The 21,443-nt window shown below is 38.1% G+C and overlaps 1 protein-coding gene across 2 annotated transcripts; it reads left to right on the top strand.

Annotated features, from left to right (window-relative positions):
* Positions 1-1,447: 1,447 nt before the first annotated feature.
* On the top strand, positions 1,448-20,780 carry slco3a1a (solute carrier organic anion transporter family member 3A1a). Of its 2 annotated transcripts, none has more exons than XM_008311867.3 (10): positions 1,448-2,162; positions 4,539-4,992; positions 12,957-13,055; positions 13,133-13,396; positions 14,506-14,670; positions 15,325-15,523; positions 16,429-16,594; positions 16,830-17,002; positions 17,086-17,150; positions 18,011-20,780. In XM_008311867.3, the coding sequence occupies exons 1-10, from the start codon at positions 1,989-1,991 to the stop codon at positions 18,361-18,363; spliced, it is 2,112 nt and encodes a 703-aa protein (XP_008310089.1). In that variant the 5' UTR covers positions 1,448-1,988; the 3' UTR covers positions 18,364-20,780. The 2 variants fall into 2 exon arrangements, with proteins under 2 accessions (XP_008310089.1, XP_024912047.1); XM_025056279.1 differs by having other exon boundaries at positions 2,027-2,151.
* The last annotated feature ends 663 nt before the right edge of the window (positions 20,781-21,443 follow it).

The following is a 21,443-nucleotide window of genomic DNA, read 5'->3' as shown; positions in this document are numbered from 1 at the left end:
TCTTTGCTTGGTGATCACAGTCACTCCTTTGGCGACCTTAGCTTCTTTTATTGCTTCCTTGTACTTAATGATGGTACAAATCAACGACTTTGCCCTGCCATACCATAAAGCCAGATCTGAAACACAAGCGCCATTGTTAAGATTTCGTATAATCTTTCTTCACCGCTATTGTTGTTCTCACCATTTTTCTTTCCGTCTTTCCACTTTCACTAGCTTTTTTAGGTACCATGGTGATTTATGGAATAAAAAATAAAAAAAAGAAATAGCACAATGCAAGAAATACCGGCAAAATCAGACAACAGAGTGCAGACTGACACCGCACACTCAGTCAAGTGATGTGCTATGTCACAATGACAAATAATTCACTTTAGTTTAACTTTTAACTCGGTGATCACTCGCTGCCCGTCTGATATTGTTGGCTTGTTCGGCGACCGAGTTATGGTATAACTTGGTTAAAAAATTGTGATTTTTGTGAACCAAATTGACCGACGTGATTGTACGCATGCCTGAAAGCTTGGGTGACGCCAAGAAATCTGATTGTTTAAAGAAAGTATTTCATTGCTCTATCCAAACCCCCAGGCAATAGATGAAGACTGAAATATGATTGGATAAAACACTTGATTGGATAAAACACACAAAATCACAGATTTGCTGTTCTTTTTTTTTTTTTGACTCTAAATTGACACTGATTCATTGCTGTCTAACCAAAAAATATGGGGTACTTCGTCCAAACCAATGTGTTTGATGATGATGACTTCTGACACTTGGCCAGACAAGCCTTGCGGTCCATCAAGGCCCGCCTCCCTGCAGATCTACATCCCCAACAGTTTGCATACAGACCCAACTGCTCAACATAGACGTCATTTCCACTGCAATCCACATCACACTGTCACATCTAGAGGGAGTGGGAAAAAGTAGTCTTCGTCATGTTTCTGTATATTTATAGACTTTTAACTATTTACAGCGAAACATTAAGAAACGAAACCTAATTTGAATGCGATACGTAAAAAAAAAAAATACTTGAAAAAGTAGTCTTCGTCACGTTTCTGTATATTTATAAACTTTTAACTATTTACAGCGAAACATTAAGAAACAAAACCAAATTTGAATGCGACACGCAAAAAAATATTGTTTTATGGCTTCTATTCAACATGGAAAGTGTTTTTTATTACAATAAAAAATACCAATACACAGAAAAATCGAATATAAATGAGTAATATTAAGCAAATATATAAAAGAAGCACAGGTATCCCCGTTTCTAGAGTTTTCCTTTGCAGTCTCCCGCCCTCCAGTTTCGCTCTCCGGGGTATCCCCGTTTCTAGAGTTTTCCTTCGCAGCGACTACCCTCGTCTCCCGCCCTCCAGTTTCGCTCTCCGTTTGCAGCGCCCCCTTCCCTCCGCCTCCCCAGAATGAAGTTATACGTCTCTGTGAAGTTCCTCCGCCTCCCCCGAATGAAGTTATACGTCTCTGTGAAGTTACACTTCAAAGGATGCTAACCGTTTCTCGGTCTGACAACTGTAATTTCGCAAAACTCGTCTAAGCTCTAAAACCTCCCCAACAATTTCTAAGCGTCTGAGCAACTATCGTTTGTTTTTTCTTTTAACACAAAATTAAGAAAACACAAGACGAAACACACGGCAACTGGTGTGAAGCTGTTTATAGCTCGACTGAAGCCGCGTACATACACACAGACGCGGGGGCGGGGAGTTTTCAAGCGAAGAGAATTCACTCGCAATACAAATCCGGGCGGATATATCGTTGGTGACAGCGGAAACGAGCATTCTCGCTCTTCCATTCGTGTCTTCGCATTCGCAAACCTTCTTTCGGAGTTCACGTGTCTTTGCGCGTCGACGACCGGCCGATGTTGGACGCGTGTGTTCTAAGCAGTGAGGAAGAAGAGGGTGACTTCATGGAGTAGCCGTGAGCTTAGTCTGCTTCTGACCGACTGTCCTGGTCTTTCTGTGGGTACGGACACTGAGCTGTGTCGCATGAGGATGCAGGCGAAGGAGCAGCAGCCTGCCGACAGCGGCGGCAGCAGCAGCGGTGACAGTCTGCAAACAAAAAGACAACTCAAAAGCTCATCATGCTTCTCTAATATCAAGATATTTCTGATATCGGAATGCGCCCTCATGTTGGCACAAGGCACTGTCGGTGCGTATCTGGTGAGTGGAACGCAGCCCATGCTGCCTTCTTACTTTTTTCGTTTCAAGCAGATGGGTAATGTAATGTGTGTTGGCGTTTAGGATAGAATAGAAACCATTCTTATTGCTGATGCTAAAAGTCTCCAAAAGTCTCTTTTTTTTGTATTTTTTTATTCAACTTTGAACTATTTAGAAATTATTCATCTATTCTCTCACTAACTTTGAGTTTTTATTGCCTGCTTTTGTAAAAAAAAACGCTGGCTTGCACTAGGTTCAAATTGCTAACTAATGTTTTGGCTTTTCTTTCAAATACGATTTTTTTTTATAAGCGGTATACAGTAAAACAAAACTATTAAGGAATCAACAACTCCAGTACTTCGATTGTAGATATCAAAGATTTACACCATAAGCATAATCATGAAATGAGAATAAATATGAACAACACGAGATATTAAAGATTTACACCATAAGCATAATCCTGAAATGAGAATAAATATGAACAACACGAAAAAACTGGCTAGCATGTAGCCATATGTATTGAGTGTTTTGTACCAAACACGTTTTAAGTTACACTTCTGACCAACAAACAGACACTAAACATTGTTATCACTCTGACTTATTTTGCCATTCAGTTCTTTCGAACTTCTGTTAAACTGTAGCTCACACAGCTTCACTTGATATTTGTATTCATTTGCCTAGACAAGCAAATGGGCCCGGTGACCTGTTGGTGCTCATAAGCTGATGAGACCTAATTTGCAAAGACATCAGATATCAAGTCATTTACAATCTGTTGACCCTACAGTCAACGCCATAAGCCTGTGTGCTTTCTCTGATTGGATGATTAGACAAGACGGTTTGCAGGCAGTGATGATACACAGCTGACTGACCCTTTTGAGTTTCCGTTCATGACACTATAATTTTCACTTCAGCACCCTGTGACCACGCACAGCCAATAAACAAAGGTGCAGATACAGTATATAAACTAAAGGTCATTCTCTTTTACCTACTTTGAGTATTTCTCACTGTTTGTCATACACGTAAAGACTTTGATATTATTACTACAGGTTTATGCAATGAATTCTAGTGGAAAAGCATTAAGGCGTAAGTTATGTTACGCAAAGGGATTATGGCAAAACTTGAAAATCCAATTGCTGATTTTTGTATTTTATGTAAGTCTTCATAATAACAAAGACACACTAGATACACAACACTCATTTTCCTTACTCTGAATTGTTACTTTAACCTCGAATGCACACATTGACTGTATACACCTAAATGTTGCCGCCTGTTAAATAAAATATCTTACATTTTTTTATTAGTTACATTTCAAACCTTATTTAAAATTGACATTAAATGAGACAAATTTAATTTGAAATATATAGTTCTGTACAAATTAAACTTGACTTGATTTAAAATTTTGAGGGGAAAAAAAATGTAGCTATAAGATTTCATCTGCAGGAGAGAAGGACATGATGATTTAACTTTCCACAGCATAAAAAACGCATTTATGCAATTAATGGACATTTAGAGAGTAGATGGAGATTGAAGAACAGATTACGTTGATGTGAAAGTTTTCGTATTATCTGAAATTAACAATAAAAGCTAAATGTAGGTACAAATGGCCGGAGACTTGGCAGCATTAGAGTTCAATCGAAAAAAGGCATGTTCCATTTATATCTGTAAATATATTTTAATGTTTGTAATGCAGATCACTTTAGCCTGGTCATTGGAATAGTAGCCCCCAAGTCAAAAAAGTGTGGGCACCCCTGTTCTAAAGAAACGTCTTCCCTCTTTTTATATCCTTCTTCTAAGAAAAATATTACCATCAACAACATCAGAAACTTGTCCTGTCCCCAGTAGCCCCCCCTACCCCCAATTTGTAATCTCACTTTCTGTCTCTCTGCTCTTTAGTGTCCTAGAAACCTTTTTAAAATGATGCACAACATGAAGACATCCACCTGTGTTCTCAACATTTCTTGTCCTGCTGCATTAAAAACTGTCTCCCAGCAGTCTCTGCACTAAAAATAATCAACGTCTCTGTCCCCGGATTCCCCCCAAAAAGCAGCTATTACTTACCATCTCCAAAGACCCATGAACTCTTGGGAAACCTTTAGCCCATTCCAATGCTCGCTTCAGCTGGGTTGCAATAAGGCTGACATGATAATCATTATTGCCAAATCTCTCTCGACTTATTGACTGTAAATGGCTATATAAAAATAGTTATTTTTGTAATTTAATATTATTGTGATGACAATATTGTTCCTCAAAATTTTAAACCTGTAAATATCTTAATTTTATCTTAAATAATCTTTTTAATAATTTCTGTATAGCAGTGCATTATGCTTCATTCTATTGATGTTGGTATAATTTTTTTTGGTTTTCCTTCTCGTTTTTAAGGTGAGCGTGCTAACCACATTGGAACGGCGCTTCAATTTGCAGAGTGCCGATGTCGGTGTGATTGCAAGCAGTTTTGAGATAGGCAACCTGGCACTTATCCTGTTCGTCAGCTACTTTGGGGCAAAAGCGCACCGACCACGTCTGATAGGCTATGGAGGCATCGTCATGGCGTTCGGTGCCTTCCTCTCGGCACTTCCAGAGTTTCTGACGAATCAGTACGAGATAAGGGAGATGTGGAGAACTGACTTGGGTCGGGACTATTGCAGCAACACCAGCAGCGAGGACGTCCAGTTTGAAGACGCAATGTGTGCCAACAAGGCCAACACCAACATGATGTACCTGCTGTTGATTGGAGCCCAGGTCCTGCTGGGGATCGGAGCTACACCTGTGCAGCCACTGGGAGTGTCCTATATCGACGATCATGTAAAAAAAAAAGACTCCTCACTCTACATAGGTAAGCTATGTGTATTGATATTCATGCTAGTAATAACATTTTATTTAGCTTTTCACATTTTATGTCAATAATATTCTTCTTGTATTATCTTACCGTTTCTTTCCCCCCCAATGCTACTAGCCTAGCACAATAAATAATTTAAGGAACAGGGGCTATTACAAACTCTGGTCACACAGTCTACGGGAACATATATTCCCGCAACTGTGGAACTGGTGGGCAGGTGTTGGATGTGTTTGAGAAGGTGGAGGGTGAGAAGTACACAGGCCATTGCAATATTCTGTATTTGCTAATGCTAATGCTAATACTTGTTAAAAGTTTTTGGGGCTTTTACCATTGTAAAGCGGGTGCAGCTGACTGTAGGTTCACGCAAACATTTTCACATCTTTCTTTTACCACTTAGACCCAGATAGATGCCCTTTGGGAAATTAAGGGTTCCCTTTCGCGAAATTACAATCTGCCCCAAAAGGCAACTTGTCATATCTGTCAAATGTTTACATCTGATTTTCTTAATTGCTACCTGCTGTGCCAATTTGTCACAGTGAGGGAAGCATGGCAGTCATTTGACAGAAGAAAGCTGCCAGGACAGGTGAAAGAAAACGAATCAGCGAGCAGCATTAAACATTGTCGTTTAATCACTGTCCTCGGCTGATCGTTTGTAAGCCTCCGGCTGAAAAGAGTGTCATATGCCTACGGCTGCGTGAAAAGAGCGAACTGTGCTTGGCAAAAAAACACATGGTTAGTTAATCTTGTGCATCTTTGGCCAATGTTTCTGCTGCCGTTGTCAAAAAAAACATTCCCGGTGGTCCATGTGTTGCCAATGTTTCTGCTGCTGTTGTCAAAAAAAAACATTCCCGGTGGTCCATGTGTTGCTGTTTTTATGTAGTGAGTGCGAGCCACGACTCTCAGTTGGAAAACTGTGGCTATGAACTATCAGCTGATGTATGTTCATGCCCCGTTAATGAACAGTGGAGTGAGCAGAGCAAAGCGCTGAGAGCCAGAGAAGAGCTATAATTACAGAACAAGGCAGGAATACCAACCAGCCAGCTGTGGGGTGGGTCTGAGTGGGCTTGGGAAGCACATGCATACAACTCAGACCTGTAAAAACAACTTCTCGAAAGCCTCTGGCTGCCTGAATGTCTGCCTTCACGGTGTATAAAGCGGCAGCAGAAACAGACAAGCTGTTTAGACAACTGTTAAACATACCAAAAAAAAAATCTGCGCCGTTTCAGAGAACTCTGTTTCTCCAGTAAGGTCAACCTGTTTACAGTCATAGCATGGATCTTATCACATTTAAAACACTTCGATGCTAAGCCAAATAAAATGGTAGATCATTTAAAGAAAGTAACATGTGTTGTCCTGACAATTTATATTTATGTTTTTCGAAAGTGTAAAAAGATTGGAGAGTAATTCCCAACCACTGCGCAGTTCAAAAAATCACTAGGTGTGCTATGGAAAAATTATTTAAAAAAATGTATGTATTTGGTCTGACAACAACTACAAATAACAAATAGTTTAGTGGAAAAGAAAACAGTTTTCGTTTCGTTGCACCCCTGAACAAAAAAAAGGATAATATGGAAATAATAATTGTTTTGTATGTTTGGATGTGCAGGAGGTCTTCATTCTACGTCAGGGTGGTTCCTAGAGGCTACATAACTCTTTTTCTGTAAATCGGAACTTATAAATAATAATATATTTACACATTATATAGTGCAAAATGTAGAAACACGCAAAACGGATCCTGTTGCCCAGGAAAGTACGCAAAATGTAGAAACAGGGTTAGAAAACGGATCCTGTTGCCCAGGAAAGTATTGCTTTTGCGTGGATTTAGTTTGACCAAAACATGCTTTTGTGCCATAATGAAGAGCAAAAAATGTTCAAAAATACGGCATACCACCAGCGAATGTAAACAGAGCCGTCTCCGAAATCCCCTGTATTCTCAAGAGGCCATTAACCACGTAGAAGCACTTTATAACATAGCAATGACTTCATTTTGTTAATTTTCGTTCCCTCCTCCTGTAAAGGTTTTTTTTTTTGTTTGTTCCTGTGCTTCTGATAACAATTTGTGAAGAAGAAAACAAGAAATTTTTTTCTGCACATCCTTGCCAACAGTAAGGCAGTGACTACAAACAGTTGTTAGGCTTCTACATAAGCTACTTAAAGTTAGTGCATGTTAATGTCATCTTAAAGGATTAGGTTCTAAATAGGTTTTCCCTCCCTCACCAAGAGTTGCATGTTTGCCTCGCAGTATCGGTCGTTTTTTTTTTATCTCTAAACTACTGCTTTACACCATTGTCACTATGGTACAGTGTGGTGTTGTCTGCCACAATGTGACAGGAAGTGTGGTAGCCCAGAAAGCCAATAAGCAAAATTGATTCAAACGATATCCTCTCAAATGTTGTTCACAACACAGAGGATTCCTTAGTTACTTTGAAGTTGTTTATAAAGGGTAGGGGGGACATGTTTAACATGAGGTATGATAACCTGCTTCAAGCAGTTTGCCTACAAACAAAACTGACTCACTACATCACACGGAGAACCCTACGTGAGATTCTAAAGAAGATGAAAGCACACCACAACATTCTCTTTTATTCTAAATGATAAACAGCCGAATGAGGCCGCTGTGAAATGTCAAATCGAATTTAGGAATTTGACCTTTTTTTTTTTGTCTATAAGCCTCCTTGTTACAAATGGTATACAATTGTAAATAAATTTAAAAAAAAAATAGTACAGTGGAACCTCGGTTTTTGAACAGTTCGGTTCACGAACCAAAATTTTTTGTAAAATGATATTTCATTAAATATTAATAAAAAAAATACATATCTAATATACTTTTATTTCTTTGCCAACAAAGGGGAAACCGATGGACGTATTGTTATTTATAGTAAATTAAGCTTTAGTTGTACAGGTTATTGGCCCGTTTGACATCCAATAAGGTTTAATATCATCTTTAATGCATATTAAAGATGATAGCATATTGTGCAATGCTATAAATGTTTAACAAGACATTGGGGAAAAAAAATTGAATCAAATTTAAATTTTAACATATTTTCTCAAAAAGAAATGTGACTAATTTGGTTGGTTTGGTTTGGTTTTAAATAAAGATTGTGGTAGTTTTCAGGCCAATATGGAGGCTCTGTATTCGGTACCACCTAGTCCCCAAATCCCAGGTTGGGTTGTGTCAGGAAGGGCGTCCGATGTAAAATTCTTAAGTGACTCTTTGTAGTTTTAAAACAATAGCTGCGAGTATGTTGACATAGAGGCCTGGACAGTAGTCCCATTCACAGTAAGGGGAATGTTGAAGAAGTAGTCTGTAGCCGAGCACAGTTTTTAGGTTTCAGTCTCACATTAGACCAAAATCATTTCTTTTGCGCAAGTCAATTCACAGGTTATGTTTCATAGAGGCATGTCCATTTTTCCTTATTAATGCTATCGTACGCCTAGCAATTATTAATAATTATAAAGCAAATTAAAAAAAGAGAAGAAATCATGTACATACAAATCATGTACATACATTCGTGTACATACAATTTTAAAAGTGAAGCTTATAGTTGTCTTAGGAATAAAGGGTAAATGTTAAAATTTCACTTTAAATTTGCACTGTCTGTAGAAGGTACATGCGATTCACTTTAAATTTGCACTGTCTGTAGAAGTAACTTCCTTCTTTGCAGTTTTTTTTTCAGGTTTATAAACATGTACTGTTTCAAAGCTATATTTACCACATTTTCTCCATTTTTTTTTTCTTTTTATTTAAAATACTTCCTTTTAAAACTATGATTAGCCACAATCTTTCAAACAATTCTGCACATGGTAATCTTTGATGATTATGTGACCATTTGAAACGTTTATAAAAATATTAGTCCCTTATTCGTTGCAACACACACAGGCTGCCACTGGAGGCACCGTTAAGCATGTGGTTTCTCTGCGGGGGAATGGAAAACAGGACCTTCTCAGTGTAAGGCAGGCATGATAAATATGGAACCATGAAACTAGTAACTACTCGTGGGAACTGAACTAAACAAACTGCCGTGAACCGCACTTCTCTTTTATTTGGACGTAACAGGTTATGTACTCTGTAATCTACTGGCAGTAGGAAGTAGGAGGCACGTAGACCATCATAAACTGTCTAAAACACTGCTAATTTCTCCGTTCCGGAAGAACTGTTGTTAATCCAACCTACAACACTCGAAAGGAGTGTCAAATCAGTAAATAGGTTAAACCTATAATTGAGATGGATCAGTCTTTTAGCTCCCTAAGTCTTCTTACCAGACTGCAGGCCCACTTGTTAGCATCTGGCTAATCCCAAAAGGCATGTTGCTTCGTTGGGCCACATACTGTACTGCAGATGAAGATGAAGAGTCTTGTGACCTAAAAGGGGGTTCAGAATATAGCGCCTCACAAAATCCCGAAGCCTAAATTTGTGTCACATTTGAACATATTTGTAGCACACCGTGAATCCAAGTAGCATCTGTTAACTTATCTGTACACCATGTAGCTTTTGCACGGCTAACTAGGTCAGCTTCTGTGGCTGCTAATCAAAAGGGGGGGGGGATTTTTGTGGTTCTCATTGCGGGAAAAGCCAAGTGAATTTGAACGTGGGGGGGGAAATTTGTCATTTTTATTTGAATAAACTGATTTTTTTTTTTTTTTTTTTGTAGTTCGTTTTTGTGGATTGGGAAAGTTTTTGCTCAGTTTTGAGTAGTGCTGTAGGATAACAATTTTGAGATGCGATTCAAGATTCCTTTACTTGTCACGTCACGTGCAAGATTCCAATAAAACGTAAAACAAATAGAAGCGCTGAGTGAAAGTTCAAGTGAAATGAAATAAGATAAGGAGACCTTTTGAAATAATACAAGAAATGCAGTGATTAAAGAAACTGTACGTACTGTATATTTACACACTCCCAGTAGAGAACTGGAAAAGAGTGAGAGTAAAGTAAAGAGTTCAGAATCCTGATGGCCTGTGGAAAGAAGCTCTTCTTCCATCTATCTGGGTGTTTGTTTTTTTTTTTGTTTTTTTTAACAGTTTCGTCCCTTTTTCAACACATATAGTTAATGCTTTTATAGAGGTACAGTATATCACTTGTCATTGGAATAGTAGCTCCCAAGCCAAAAATGCATTTCTCAACTCAACATTTTTTTTTAGTTCTATACCGACTACAACGTCTTCTATATGAAACTTTATAATTATAATAAACCATTCTCTTAGAATTCCACTTCAACGTAAGAGAGAAGTTACCATCGAGTATACAACTGTTGCTCACATGGTTTAGAGAATGTGGGAAAACTGGCTGTGGGCATGTCTTACTGATAATAAGGTCAAGCAACCTGCCAAGGAAGACAAAAACAGCTGCTGCCGCCGCGCACTCGGAGACATCTCTGAGCTTCTTCCTTTCACTGGAAAAGCTGTGTCTTATTGATTTGGGAGAGAGAGATTTTTTTTTTTTTTTTCTTCCTTAAGCTCACTACACCCCTAATCCCACTCCTCGTTTTGATTACATATGACGGTAGCAGGGCAACAAGTCTCGAGTCCTCCCATAATTTACTGCTAACCTACTCTACGTCAGTTACTTTCTACAGCTACTCTCTATTTATGGCTCTCTCTCTCTCTTATCCAAAAAAAAAAAAAAAAAACTCAACCTCAACAAGACCTTACATGGACAGTCTCTGTAATACTGAAACTACTGAACTACTGAAAACCAGTGTTATGCAGTTTTTGTTCTGCCATAAGACTTGGCATTTTAGCATTACAAGAGACAAGACTAAGATTGTCAATGTCAACTGTTTAAAAACCATTACTTGGCAGTGATAGCAAATAACTTTACTTGTATCATCTTTGCCGTCTTAGAACAGATGGGGAGAATCTACAGGAATGTACATTTCAAACTTTCTCTGGAATGATGTTGCCATGGTAATGCTTCAAAATGTAGAAACAAAGAATCTTAGTCCTAATAGTTGACACATTAGCATGTATGGATGAAAAGGTTTCATATGAGTGCTTCTTAAATAGTGGTACAGGGGGCTTCCAATAAAATATGACGCGCTGCTGTATTGCAATGCAACAAGCTCGCAGTCACTAGGTGGCTGCAACTCATACAGTTGTTTGTTAGCTTCTCAAAAGTATGGGAATAGTAGGGACATGAATAGAATTCTGTATTCCTGGGGGAGCGTGACAGAAAATAATTGAAAAACGACTGCCCTAACCCTACGGAAATCCTCCAAATTTTTGGACGATTAGCTTACAGTGGAATCAGCTTAACATTTGGTTAGCACAGACTTGACATGACAAAGTTTCAAAATCAACAGATCTGCATCCACCCTTACCAAAGGCTAAACTCACAGGTGAATAATTGTGGTGGTGCTTTCCAAAATCAGTTGGAGTTCAGTTAAATATGGCATATACAGGAGAGGAAAAGCAAGTGGAGAGAGCAGAAGGAGAGGAGCAGTAGTGATGGGTCAGCAAAAAAAAAAAAAAAGATAAAACAATATATTTATAAATAATGTATATAAATACATATGCATAACATTAAATATTTATACACATATATAGTCACTACATTGTGTTCGTTGTAATTTTTGTATCACATTGCTGGGTCATCAAGGGTTGTGGTTTGATTGATGCCTAAAAATATATATAAACGCGTGACTCATAAAGCTAATCGTTGTGTTAGGAATACATTACTTACCTGTGTATACTTTGCTTTTTGTAATAAAAAAAGTAAAGGGATAGGACTGGATTCCTTTTGTATGAAGTAAATGAGTAAAACTGAAGTACATGTTTTCACTCTGTCACATTCTCCAAATTATTTAAGCCATTTTTTTTTGTGATTCTGAGGAGATATTTAAGCAGTTTTTAGTGTACTACAATAAACATCACCCAAGGCTCTGGTTGTATGTACTTGTCCTTCAAATAAATATCTCCTTTATACTATTTAAAAACATGAAACTATTTTCATGTTTTTCAGTATTCAGACATCATTTAAATATCGAGATACTTAAAACACGAAACTAGTTTCACCTTTGTTCTTTGTCAGAATTGTCTAAACATTCTTGCCACGCCACCACAGGGGTGTTCCGCTGTGACACTGCATATCTGCATGCCATTACTGTAAGCAAAGAATAAATAACTGTGATGTCAATGAGACTATTATAATACCAACACGTTGACTGCTTTCTATGTGATCGGTCAAAGCAGGAAGTAAACATTCTTTGTTCTCACAGGACGCGGACGGAGCTTTGTCATAGTTTCCACTTGTTTGTTTAAACGATTTTTGTAACTTGGAACTTACTGGTAATCCCACCCTCGAGCAACATGCATACTATACTGCAGCCAAAACATGCACTCTTCTTTGGGTAGCACAGCACAAGAAAAGCAAGCGACTTGTACTACTATTTATTTGCCATTCGTTATACGGTATTCATATGCAGACTCACAGCTATGCCAAAGATACGGTTTGGAACTATCAGTATGAGAATAGTACTTTAAAAGGATGTTCTGGGATAGTGCTACTTCCATTATTTACCAATTCACTATTCCGTAATTACACAGGTCTCAATGCACTTTAATAGAGAAGAAGATATATACTGATGATATACTTGTTGTTTTGTGTCATTTCTGTGCATACGCTCTAATTTATCAGTGGATACAAAGTATTGCAAAGCAATTCCAATGGCTGTAAAAAAAAATATCAGCGACGTCGCCAGCGGCTAGTTGACGTCCGCTCGACTTTCATTACACTAACTTGAACCTTATTTGAACCTTATGCTTTCTACTCGGGGGGGGGCAGCAGTGGCGCTCTGAGCATGGCACCGTCCCCGGACACTGCTGTCCCCAGGCGCTGAAGCAGCCACCTGCTCGCTTTGGAGATGGGGTTAAAAAGCAGAGGTCACATTTTGTTGTGTTTGCAGTGGTCTGCTGGGGCCACAATGATAAATAATTCACTTTCGCTTTTCCGGACGTGCATTCAGGAATCCTGTTTTCCACACTGGTGTTTGGACCTGCCTGCGGCTTCATCCTTGGCTCGGTTTGCACCAAATTCTACGTGGACGCCATCTTCATTGACACGAGTACGTGTAACATTCTCTCTCAGTAGTACTTTGTTTGTTTTGCTCTCTTTCGTGACCTGAGCTTTGCTTCTCTGCAGGCATCACTCCAGAGGACCCGCGATGGATTGGGGCTTGGTGGCTCGGCTTCCTGCTGTGCGGCGCCTTACTTTTTTGCTCGGCCATCTTGATGTTTGGCTTCCCGAAGTCACTGCCGAATGGGGACAAAGACGACGGGTTAGACAGCGAACAGGTCATGCTGTCGCACTCCCTAAGTTCAGACTACGAAACTCCAAAGCCCAGCAATGGAGTGATCTGTAGCCCTGAGCCTGCCAACATCCCTACTTGCTTTCAGCAACTCAAAGGTAATTACGAAGGCATTGTTGCAATCTGTTTTTCTTTTTGTTTATATTAGCGCCAATGCACTTATCTCAAACTTCAAAACGAGAATTCACATTTTTAAAGCCAACGTTTTTGTATGTATAATTATTTTATAATGAATTTTGGTTAATTTTCCGCGATCAATTTCACGAGATAGGATTCAAAAAATAAATCTGCAATGTACTGAAGGAGCGAAGGAGCGAACTGTATGTTCCTTATTGTGCATTTTTTGGCTGCTGTGACTTATACTCGGGTGCGACTTATAGTCCGCAGAAAATTGTATATTATTATTATATTAGTTTTTTTTCATATTTGTACGATAACCGCAAAATGTTCTATCACAAGAATTGTAAAGTCTTGCAGGTATCTGTGCCTGCTCACACCTCAAGTCTCTTGATTTACTGCATCTAATTTTCACCGAACCTAAGTTGTTTTTTTGTTTTGTTTTTTTTTTTTTGAAAATTCTATTTTGATTTTGATATCTTACTTGGACACTTTTTAAATTAAAACATGATGTTAATGCCCCACCCACTGCCTAGTTTTTAGTATGGAGTTTGCATATTTTCTGCAAGTATTCCGTTTTCCTCCAATAGCCTAAAAACATGCTTATTAGGTAGATAGGACATAAGGTTTGGGCAATATTGGCAACAAAAAAGCAAAAAAAAAAAAAATCCCGATTATTTATGGCATTTTGCTGATAACAGTTAATGTGACAATCTAAAGATCGCAAATGCAGTTGCATGTTTTTGACTCTAAAATGATCTAAAATGATCCTCTTCCAAAGCAACAGTCCTAACTAATTCCACAGGCATCTCGCTGACATTGATCTTTATGAAAATGTTCAGTTTTGTTTTTTGCCCTTTGCATAGCACTGAAACAGCCTTGATACAAATAATTCTATCTAATCGATCAATCTAATCTAGACAAGATATATAGATATATAATAGATAGATAGATAGATAGACAAATTAATAGATAGACACAGAGAAATAGATAGACACATACAAAACATGTAATAATAATATCCTGAAATGTCTAGAGACAGATCTAACGTCACCATGTCTTTGCTTTTCTTCTGCTTTCGTCTCATTAGTAATCCCCAACGTGACCAAATGCCTCCTGTCAAACCCGGTGTTTACCTGCATAACCCTGGCTGCTTGTATGGAGATCGCAGTTGTGGCTGGTTTTGCTGCCTTTCTTGGGAAATACCTGGAACAGCAGTTCAACCTCACCACCTCCACAGCCAACCAGCTTTTAGGTGTGTGCTCAGAGTAAAGTAGGCCTCCAAAAAGTACAGTGTACGGTGGTTTTTTTTTGTCAACCTAGTACTTGTCTGTAATGCAAACGCAGCTAACTGTGCACTTCCCATCAAGAAAATAACGAAACGGTGGCTTCTCGATGAATATCACGTTGATCCTTAAAGTATGTTTTGACGCAGAAACATGCACGTTGACAAAAAAATAGTAACAGTAATATGCACTAGAAGCGCAGTCAATGCTGTGAAGGTTAAACTGAACGAAAATGACAGCACTAGAAGCGCAGTGACGGTACATTTCTCATGAGCACAGTCAATGCCGTGAAGGTTAAACTGAACGAAAATGACACAAAAAGACAGCAACGAGAAAATCGTTTTCATTTTCACTTACGTACAAAAACATCTGTATTTGTCTTTCACTGTCTGTACATGTAAAGATTTAAAGTACTTTTTCTATTGATGGGCATTTGTACAGTTGCCTTATCTCTAGCAGAAAGATTATCGGTAAAGTATGCGTTGAGCCAATGAACACATGACATTGTTTATTGTGTATACGTCTCTAAAGTAAATATACTGTAGCTTGTTATCAGATTTTAGAACCAACATTTTTACACAACGGCATAATCATTTGTCTGTCTTTTTTTTCCCTTTACAAAGGTATGACTGCTATTCCCTGTGCGTGTCTGGGGATTTTTTTGGGCGGTCTGCTGGTAAAGAAGTTTGACCTGTCAGCGCTCGGAGCCATCCGCATGACGATGTTGGTCAATCTCATATCGACAACTTGCTACGTCTTCTTTCTCTTCCTCGGATGTGACACTGGCCCAGTGGCAGGAGTGACAGTGACATATGGCAATGAGTAAGAGGCTGCACCAACACATGTACATATGTATGTACATATGTATATGTATGTATGTACATATTCATCAAGAAAATATGAAATACCGTATTTTCTGGACTATAAGTCGCACCAGCCAAAAAATGCATAACGAAGCGGGAAAAAAACCCACATATATAAATCATTTTGGAGTATAAGTCGCACCAGTGCCCTCTAGCGGCTGTGTGGACATAAGAAACGTACATTTTCAGTGGTACAGGAGTAGCAGATACTGTTACACAAGCCTAGAGTGTCCTCTAGCAGTCAGTGTCAGTGTAAAAATAACAAACATGAGAAATTATGAAAATATGAAATACCGTATTTTCTGGACTATAAGTCGCACCAGCCAAAAAATGCATAACGAAGCGGGAAAAAAACCCACATATATAAATCATTTTGGAGTATAAGTCGCACCAGTGCCCTCTAGCGGCTGTGTGGACATAAGAAACGTACATTTTCAGTGGTACAGGAGTAGCAGATACTGTTACACAAGCCTAGAGTGTCCTCTAGCAGTCAGTGTCAGTGTAAAAATAACAAACATGAGAAATTATATATTTTGCAACTTATAGTCCTGAAAATACGGTAATTGTGGCTTAGCGTTGTTAAAGGAAACTCCAAATAATCCGCACTTAACACATTTATGAAATTTTTTTTAAAAAAATTCAGAGCAAATTTTAAAAGGGGAAGACGGGCACAGACAAGAACTCTAACCTGACAGTGTCTACATATACATCTATAAAATTAAATAACATTTACAGTCCTAAATATACTTCGTATCTTTTACTCAAACATTGGTTTAAATAGGTTACTAACATGAGATGACTTTTGAAAATGCCAGTGTAATATTTTGTGTTGAAATGGTTCTTGTGTGTTGTGTCCCTGTTTAGGTCACTACGCGTGGGCGAGAAACCAGATGCCGAGTGCGTCCGTCACTGTAACTGCTTGACATCCTCCATCAGCCCCGTGTGCGGCTCCAATGGCGTCACGTATCTGTCTGCCTGTTTCGCAGGCTGCACACAGACGCTCCCTCGAACCGCATTTAATGTCTCCCAGGTCTTTGAACTCTTTACTCAATGATTAGTCTTTCTCCTTTATTGCCCTAATGTGGACACTATAATTGCTTTTATTGTGATGTTTGGAGTGTCTCTCTATGTATAATGCATTGTTATTGTACAACTTCCTTTTTAAGTTGCATAATTCTTGTTTGTGTTTCTGATTTAACGAAGCATGCAAAGGAGCTCTTACTTTTTTTTTTTCCCTCCACCCCCTCTTTCGTTGTAATCTACAGAACCTGACAGGATGTAGTTGTATATCGGCCCAGAGTGCGTTAGCCACAGCGGTTCCAGGAAAATGCGCTGTGCCAGGTTGCCAGGAAGCTTTTCTCATCTTCCTGTGTATCATCTGTGCCTGCAGCCTGGTTGGAGCAATGGCCCAGACGCCATCCGTCATCATCCTAATCAGGTGCGTTTTTTTGTAAATATGTGTTTGAGAAGTGAAGAACATGGCTAACAGAATTTGCTCTGCCTTTGCTCTGTCTTCTAAAGGACCGTGACCCCAGAGCTGAAATCCTATGCCCTCGGAGTGTTGTTTCTCCTGCTGAGACTTATTGGTAAGAACTGCATTCATTATACATGACACGGTATTTTTACATGACGCAGTGTTTATGTCGTAGCTTAGCAGATCTGTGCGAAAATAAAAAGCTTCTACACCAGTGAATGAGTCAGTGGAGTGGATTAGATAAGAGAAGGTAAGTAACAATTAGCAATATTACAAGGCTCATGATTTTACAGTACCAGTATTTGACTTGATTTTATTTAAATTTTGCAATAACAATTAATAGGGCATGAGATCTATTATATATATATATAAATATAAAAATATATAAATAAATATATATATATAAATAAATATATATATAAATAAATATATATATAAATAAATATATATATATATATTTATATTTATATATATATTTATATTTATATATATATATTTATTTATATATTTTTATATTTATATATATATTTATTTATATATATATAAAGAAAATCCTTTTTAAGATAAGATACATTTCAGAGTGGAACATTGGGGGGGAAAAAAAAACAAAACAACTACAGCCCTTTCAATCCGATACCTAAAACCAAATGTTCAACTTAACTTTGAACGACACGACATGCGGCAAACATGGGCATGATGTGTGCTCTAAAAATAGTTTTAATGCCCCAGTGACAGACCAGTCAGATGCCCCAGTGCTCTGAAGAACTTTTACTGAAACACAATTGATAATACTGATACTGGCAATCAGGATATGGTATACAGAATGCCGCTGCCAGCAACTCCTACAATGGTTTGTAGACATCAATAAATAAATATTATCAGTTTTTTAAAAAAAAAAAAACAGGAGACGAAACTGATCTGAAACAAACAAGAACCATGGAAATGGGTTTAAATGTGCTTTGTCCTTCCTAGGATTCATCCCACCTCCCCTCATCTTTGGTGCTGGGATTGACTCGACTTGCCTTTTCTGGAGTTCAGACTGTGGTGAAAGGGGTGCATGCCTGCTCTATGACAACATGGCCTACAGGCACCTGTACGTGAGCCTCGCCATCATTTTAAAAGGAGTAGCCTTCCTGCTCTACACCACAACGTGGTACTGCTTGCACAGGAACTACAAGAAGTACATCAAATCTCATGACAACCACCTGGGTCCCAATGAGTTTTACCCATCACTCAACGATGATCCCGAACTGCTTAACCAGACCAAGTTAATTTCCACCATAGAGGACCATGAGATTTGTGAGAATATGGAGTCGGTTTTATAATTTGTATGAAACTACGTGACATTCTTTTACACAAAACAAATAAACGTGACCTTTCACATCCCCTTTAGGTCAGCCTAAAAAATGTTGCACTTGGCTCCATGGAAAGCATCTACTCTATTTTGGGATAAAAACATATTGCTCTATTTCCATTTGGCCCTGCAAACTTCCTCCTTGATGACTCTGTATTGTATTTTTATCATCTACCATTTTAGATCCCCCTCCCTCCCCCAAACAGAGAATATTTTATCTGTAGGACTAAAAAGATGTGGTTTCAGGAAAAAGTCGCTGCTATTAAGACCTTTAAAGACAACTTGACAAAACTACAACTCAGTACATCGCTAATCTTCAGTTTGACAGGTGTGTTGTGCCATTCTTTCTTTGCTCATCTTACATAAAACCCAATAGAACACTGCTAAAATTAAAAAAAAAAAAAAAAAGGTATATATTTTTTTACTTCTTCCGGGAGCACGGGTTTAAAGCTTCAAACCAATTACTGTATATGCAGTATGAAAGTTTCTGGTAGTATGTAATTTGGTGCCAGAACTGAGAATAGAATACTTTTTGTCATGGAATAGTGGAAGAGCTGATAAAGCAATAACCTCAAAGTCAACAATGTTTCCTCCACAGACTTCTGGTGTTTCAGGTTGTAAATGGAGAACTCCATTTATTTCTAGGGATGTCTGATAATATCGACCAATCCATATGATCAGCACGATATTGGCATAATTATGCAATATCTGTAAGAATCGTTGTTGGTTTCTCCTCCAATAATGAAAACCCGATAACGCAATGCCTGGGTTTCGTCAAATGACGTCTGCCCTAAAAAATAAGATGGGGGTTAAACTATGGGCTATATATGAAAGTAGCCACTAGATGGCAGCATTGCAGCTCATTTAATTAATCTATTTGAATCAGGGGGATTATATGCCGATTGATGTTCCCAGCAACTCAGTACAGTGGTTTGTACAGATAAATAAATAAATACTGCCAGCCCTATATCAGTATGGGTTGATATCGGAATTGGAAATTAAGTGTTTGGACAATAACGGCATATTGGATATGGGCAAAAAGTTAAAATCGGACATCCCTATTTACTTCCTATCCCAGGCTCATGAGTTTGACTAAATGTTTTGTGGTTGTTTTGTACACTTATTTAATTTTGCCAAGTAATTGTAGATTGTAACATTAAGGGTTTACACTGTTTGCAAAAGGTTTTTAATCCAAAGCCACAGTTACTTCTTGGGTTATTAATAGTGACCTACACATGTTCCGCTGTCAGTGTATTCAGTAAAAAAAAAAAAAGTCTTGCTAAAAATCTTAAAGATACAATTTTGTTTAATGATGTCCTCACTGTACTGAAAGTGTTAATGTGCAATTCGTGTCTGACGTGTCCATATTTACTGTATTACCTGTATGGTGTCCTACGTTAAGGTTTTTTTTTTTTTTTATAGGGCTGTCATTTGATAAATCATGAGGTAGCTGTGGATTAATCACGATTAACCTCGATTAATTGCCAGACCCGAAAGACAAATAACACGTAGTATTTAACAATGATGTAAAGAAAGCCGCACAATAATATTACAGGGTTTTCATTACTGTTCATCTTGTCGATGGTTTGTTGAATGTATTGAAAGTTGCCTTCAAAACTTTCAGTGAAGATGTCTTCAACAATATTCATACGTATACAGCTTGTCAGCTGATTGACGCCGTTACAACGTGTGTGTATCAACTGCATTAGAGATGAGTGGATAGGGGGGCGTAAATATTGGATATACAAGGCATGGGCAAACTAAGGCCTGTGGGCCGGATGCAATACCCATGTTTCCCCAATAGATGGTGTAGAAAATGATAATAGCATTTGATCTTTTTAGCCTTTATGCATGACATGCTTACATGTCATTTATCTTAATTTGCACGAACGCTCCATCTATCTGCTCCTGACCCATAACCCCTGTTCAATTTCAGGACAATTGTGGCCCGCGAGTGAAAAAGTTTGCCCCACGCCTGGGATATACCAGTACACGTCAGTCTGCCTGTGTGTTAAAAATGCACAACAATTTTAATCATATGCAATTTGACAGCCCTAGTTTTATATTTGCAGTCTGGGGAAGTTACATGTTTGTTGTTAGTTTGTGTTTGCAGAATGTATTCAGCTTGTTTTGTTATACAATACGGTTACTTAAGAATATTTGATGGCTGTCAATGTTTTACTTTTTGCACAAAGGAAGGGCAGAGAAAAAATGTTTTTTTTTTATTTAGTTCTATGCATTTTTGACAATTAAAAAAAGTAATATATATATATATTCCTTCAAGTTCAGACCGTTATAATGCAATGTTTTGAAAAGAACATTAATTTATATATATATGTATATATACTATATTTCATGTAAATAAAGCTGCACCATTTTGACGCTGAAGCTCAGAATCAGTTCGATTTTGTTGTATAAATGCTGTTTATAAGCAGCATTGTAATACAGTAATTGGCCGCAAATCAGTCCCCCACATAACATACACACACACATGCCACACCTACCAACATCTTCACAGTTGCCGGGGCCTCAAAATTGAACTTTTTCCCCACTCTTGACTGGGGTTCCTTGCTTTTGTTTTTGGCCCTTTCGACTAGATATACAAGGAAAACCTGTGAATAATTACTATTACGACCCATCCATATAAATACGTATCAAGCTTGAATCCCTTACACACCCTGCCTTTGGAGTTCAGGACCTTGAGTGCCTTGCACAGACAGGGGGCGCTTCAGTTCCACAAGAGAATTTGATGGGTGAAAGTTACAATGGAGGAATGTAAGAAAATAATAATAATTTCCAGTTTCACTGTAAAAGAAATTTCTTTTTTAATAGGATTTACATTTATTGTAGTTATATTGACATAGAGTAATTTTTAAAAAAAAGATCAACAAGGTTAAAGGCTTGAAATTAGCCTGTGAGATGGGGTTTTGTGGAGTAGCACACAAACGTAAAGTACACCACTGATATTAAACTCCGCCCAGTTCACGTGACCGAGGAGAACAAACATAAAATCTGTCCATAATTTATATTCGCAGCTACAAATGCATATCA

The sequence above is a fragment of the Cynoglossus semilaevis genome, chromosome 6 (assembly GCF_000523025.1).
Source record: "Cynoglossus semilaevis isolate Cse_v1.0 chromosome 6, Cse_v1.0, whole genome shotgun sequence".
NCBI lineage: Eukaryota > Metazoa > Chordata > Actinopteri > Pleuronectiformes > Cynoglossidae > Cynoglossus > Cynoglossus semilaevis.
This window is presented reverse-complemented; position numbering and strand designations above follow the sequence as displayed.

What these genes read in the sequence shown, in the direction of transcription:
- slco3a1a (XM_008311867.3), top strand. Translation starts at nt 1,989, where the DNA reads ATGAGGATGCAGGCGAAGGAGCAGCAGCCTGCCGACAGCGGCGGCAGC. An exon ending in CGCCATCTTCATTGACACGA is followed by an intron (nt 13,056 to 13,132) that starts GTACGTGTAACA and finishes GCTTCTCTGCAG; the next exon opens with GCATCACTCCAGAGGACCCG. An exon ending in TCTCCTGCTGAGACTTATTG is followed by an intron (nt 17,151 to 18,010) that starts GTAAGAACTGCA and finishes TGTCCTTCCTAG; the next exon opens with GATTCATCCCACCTCCCCTC.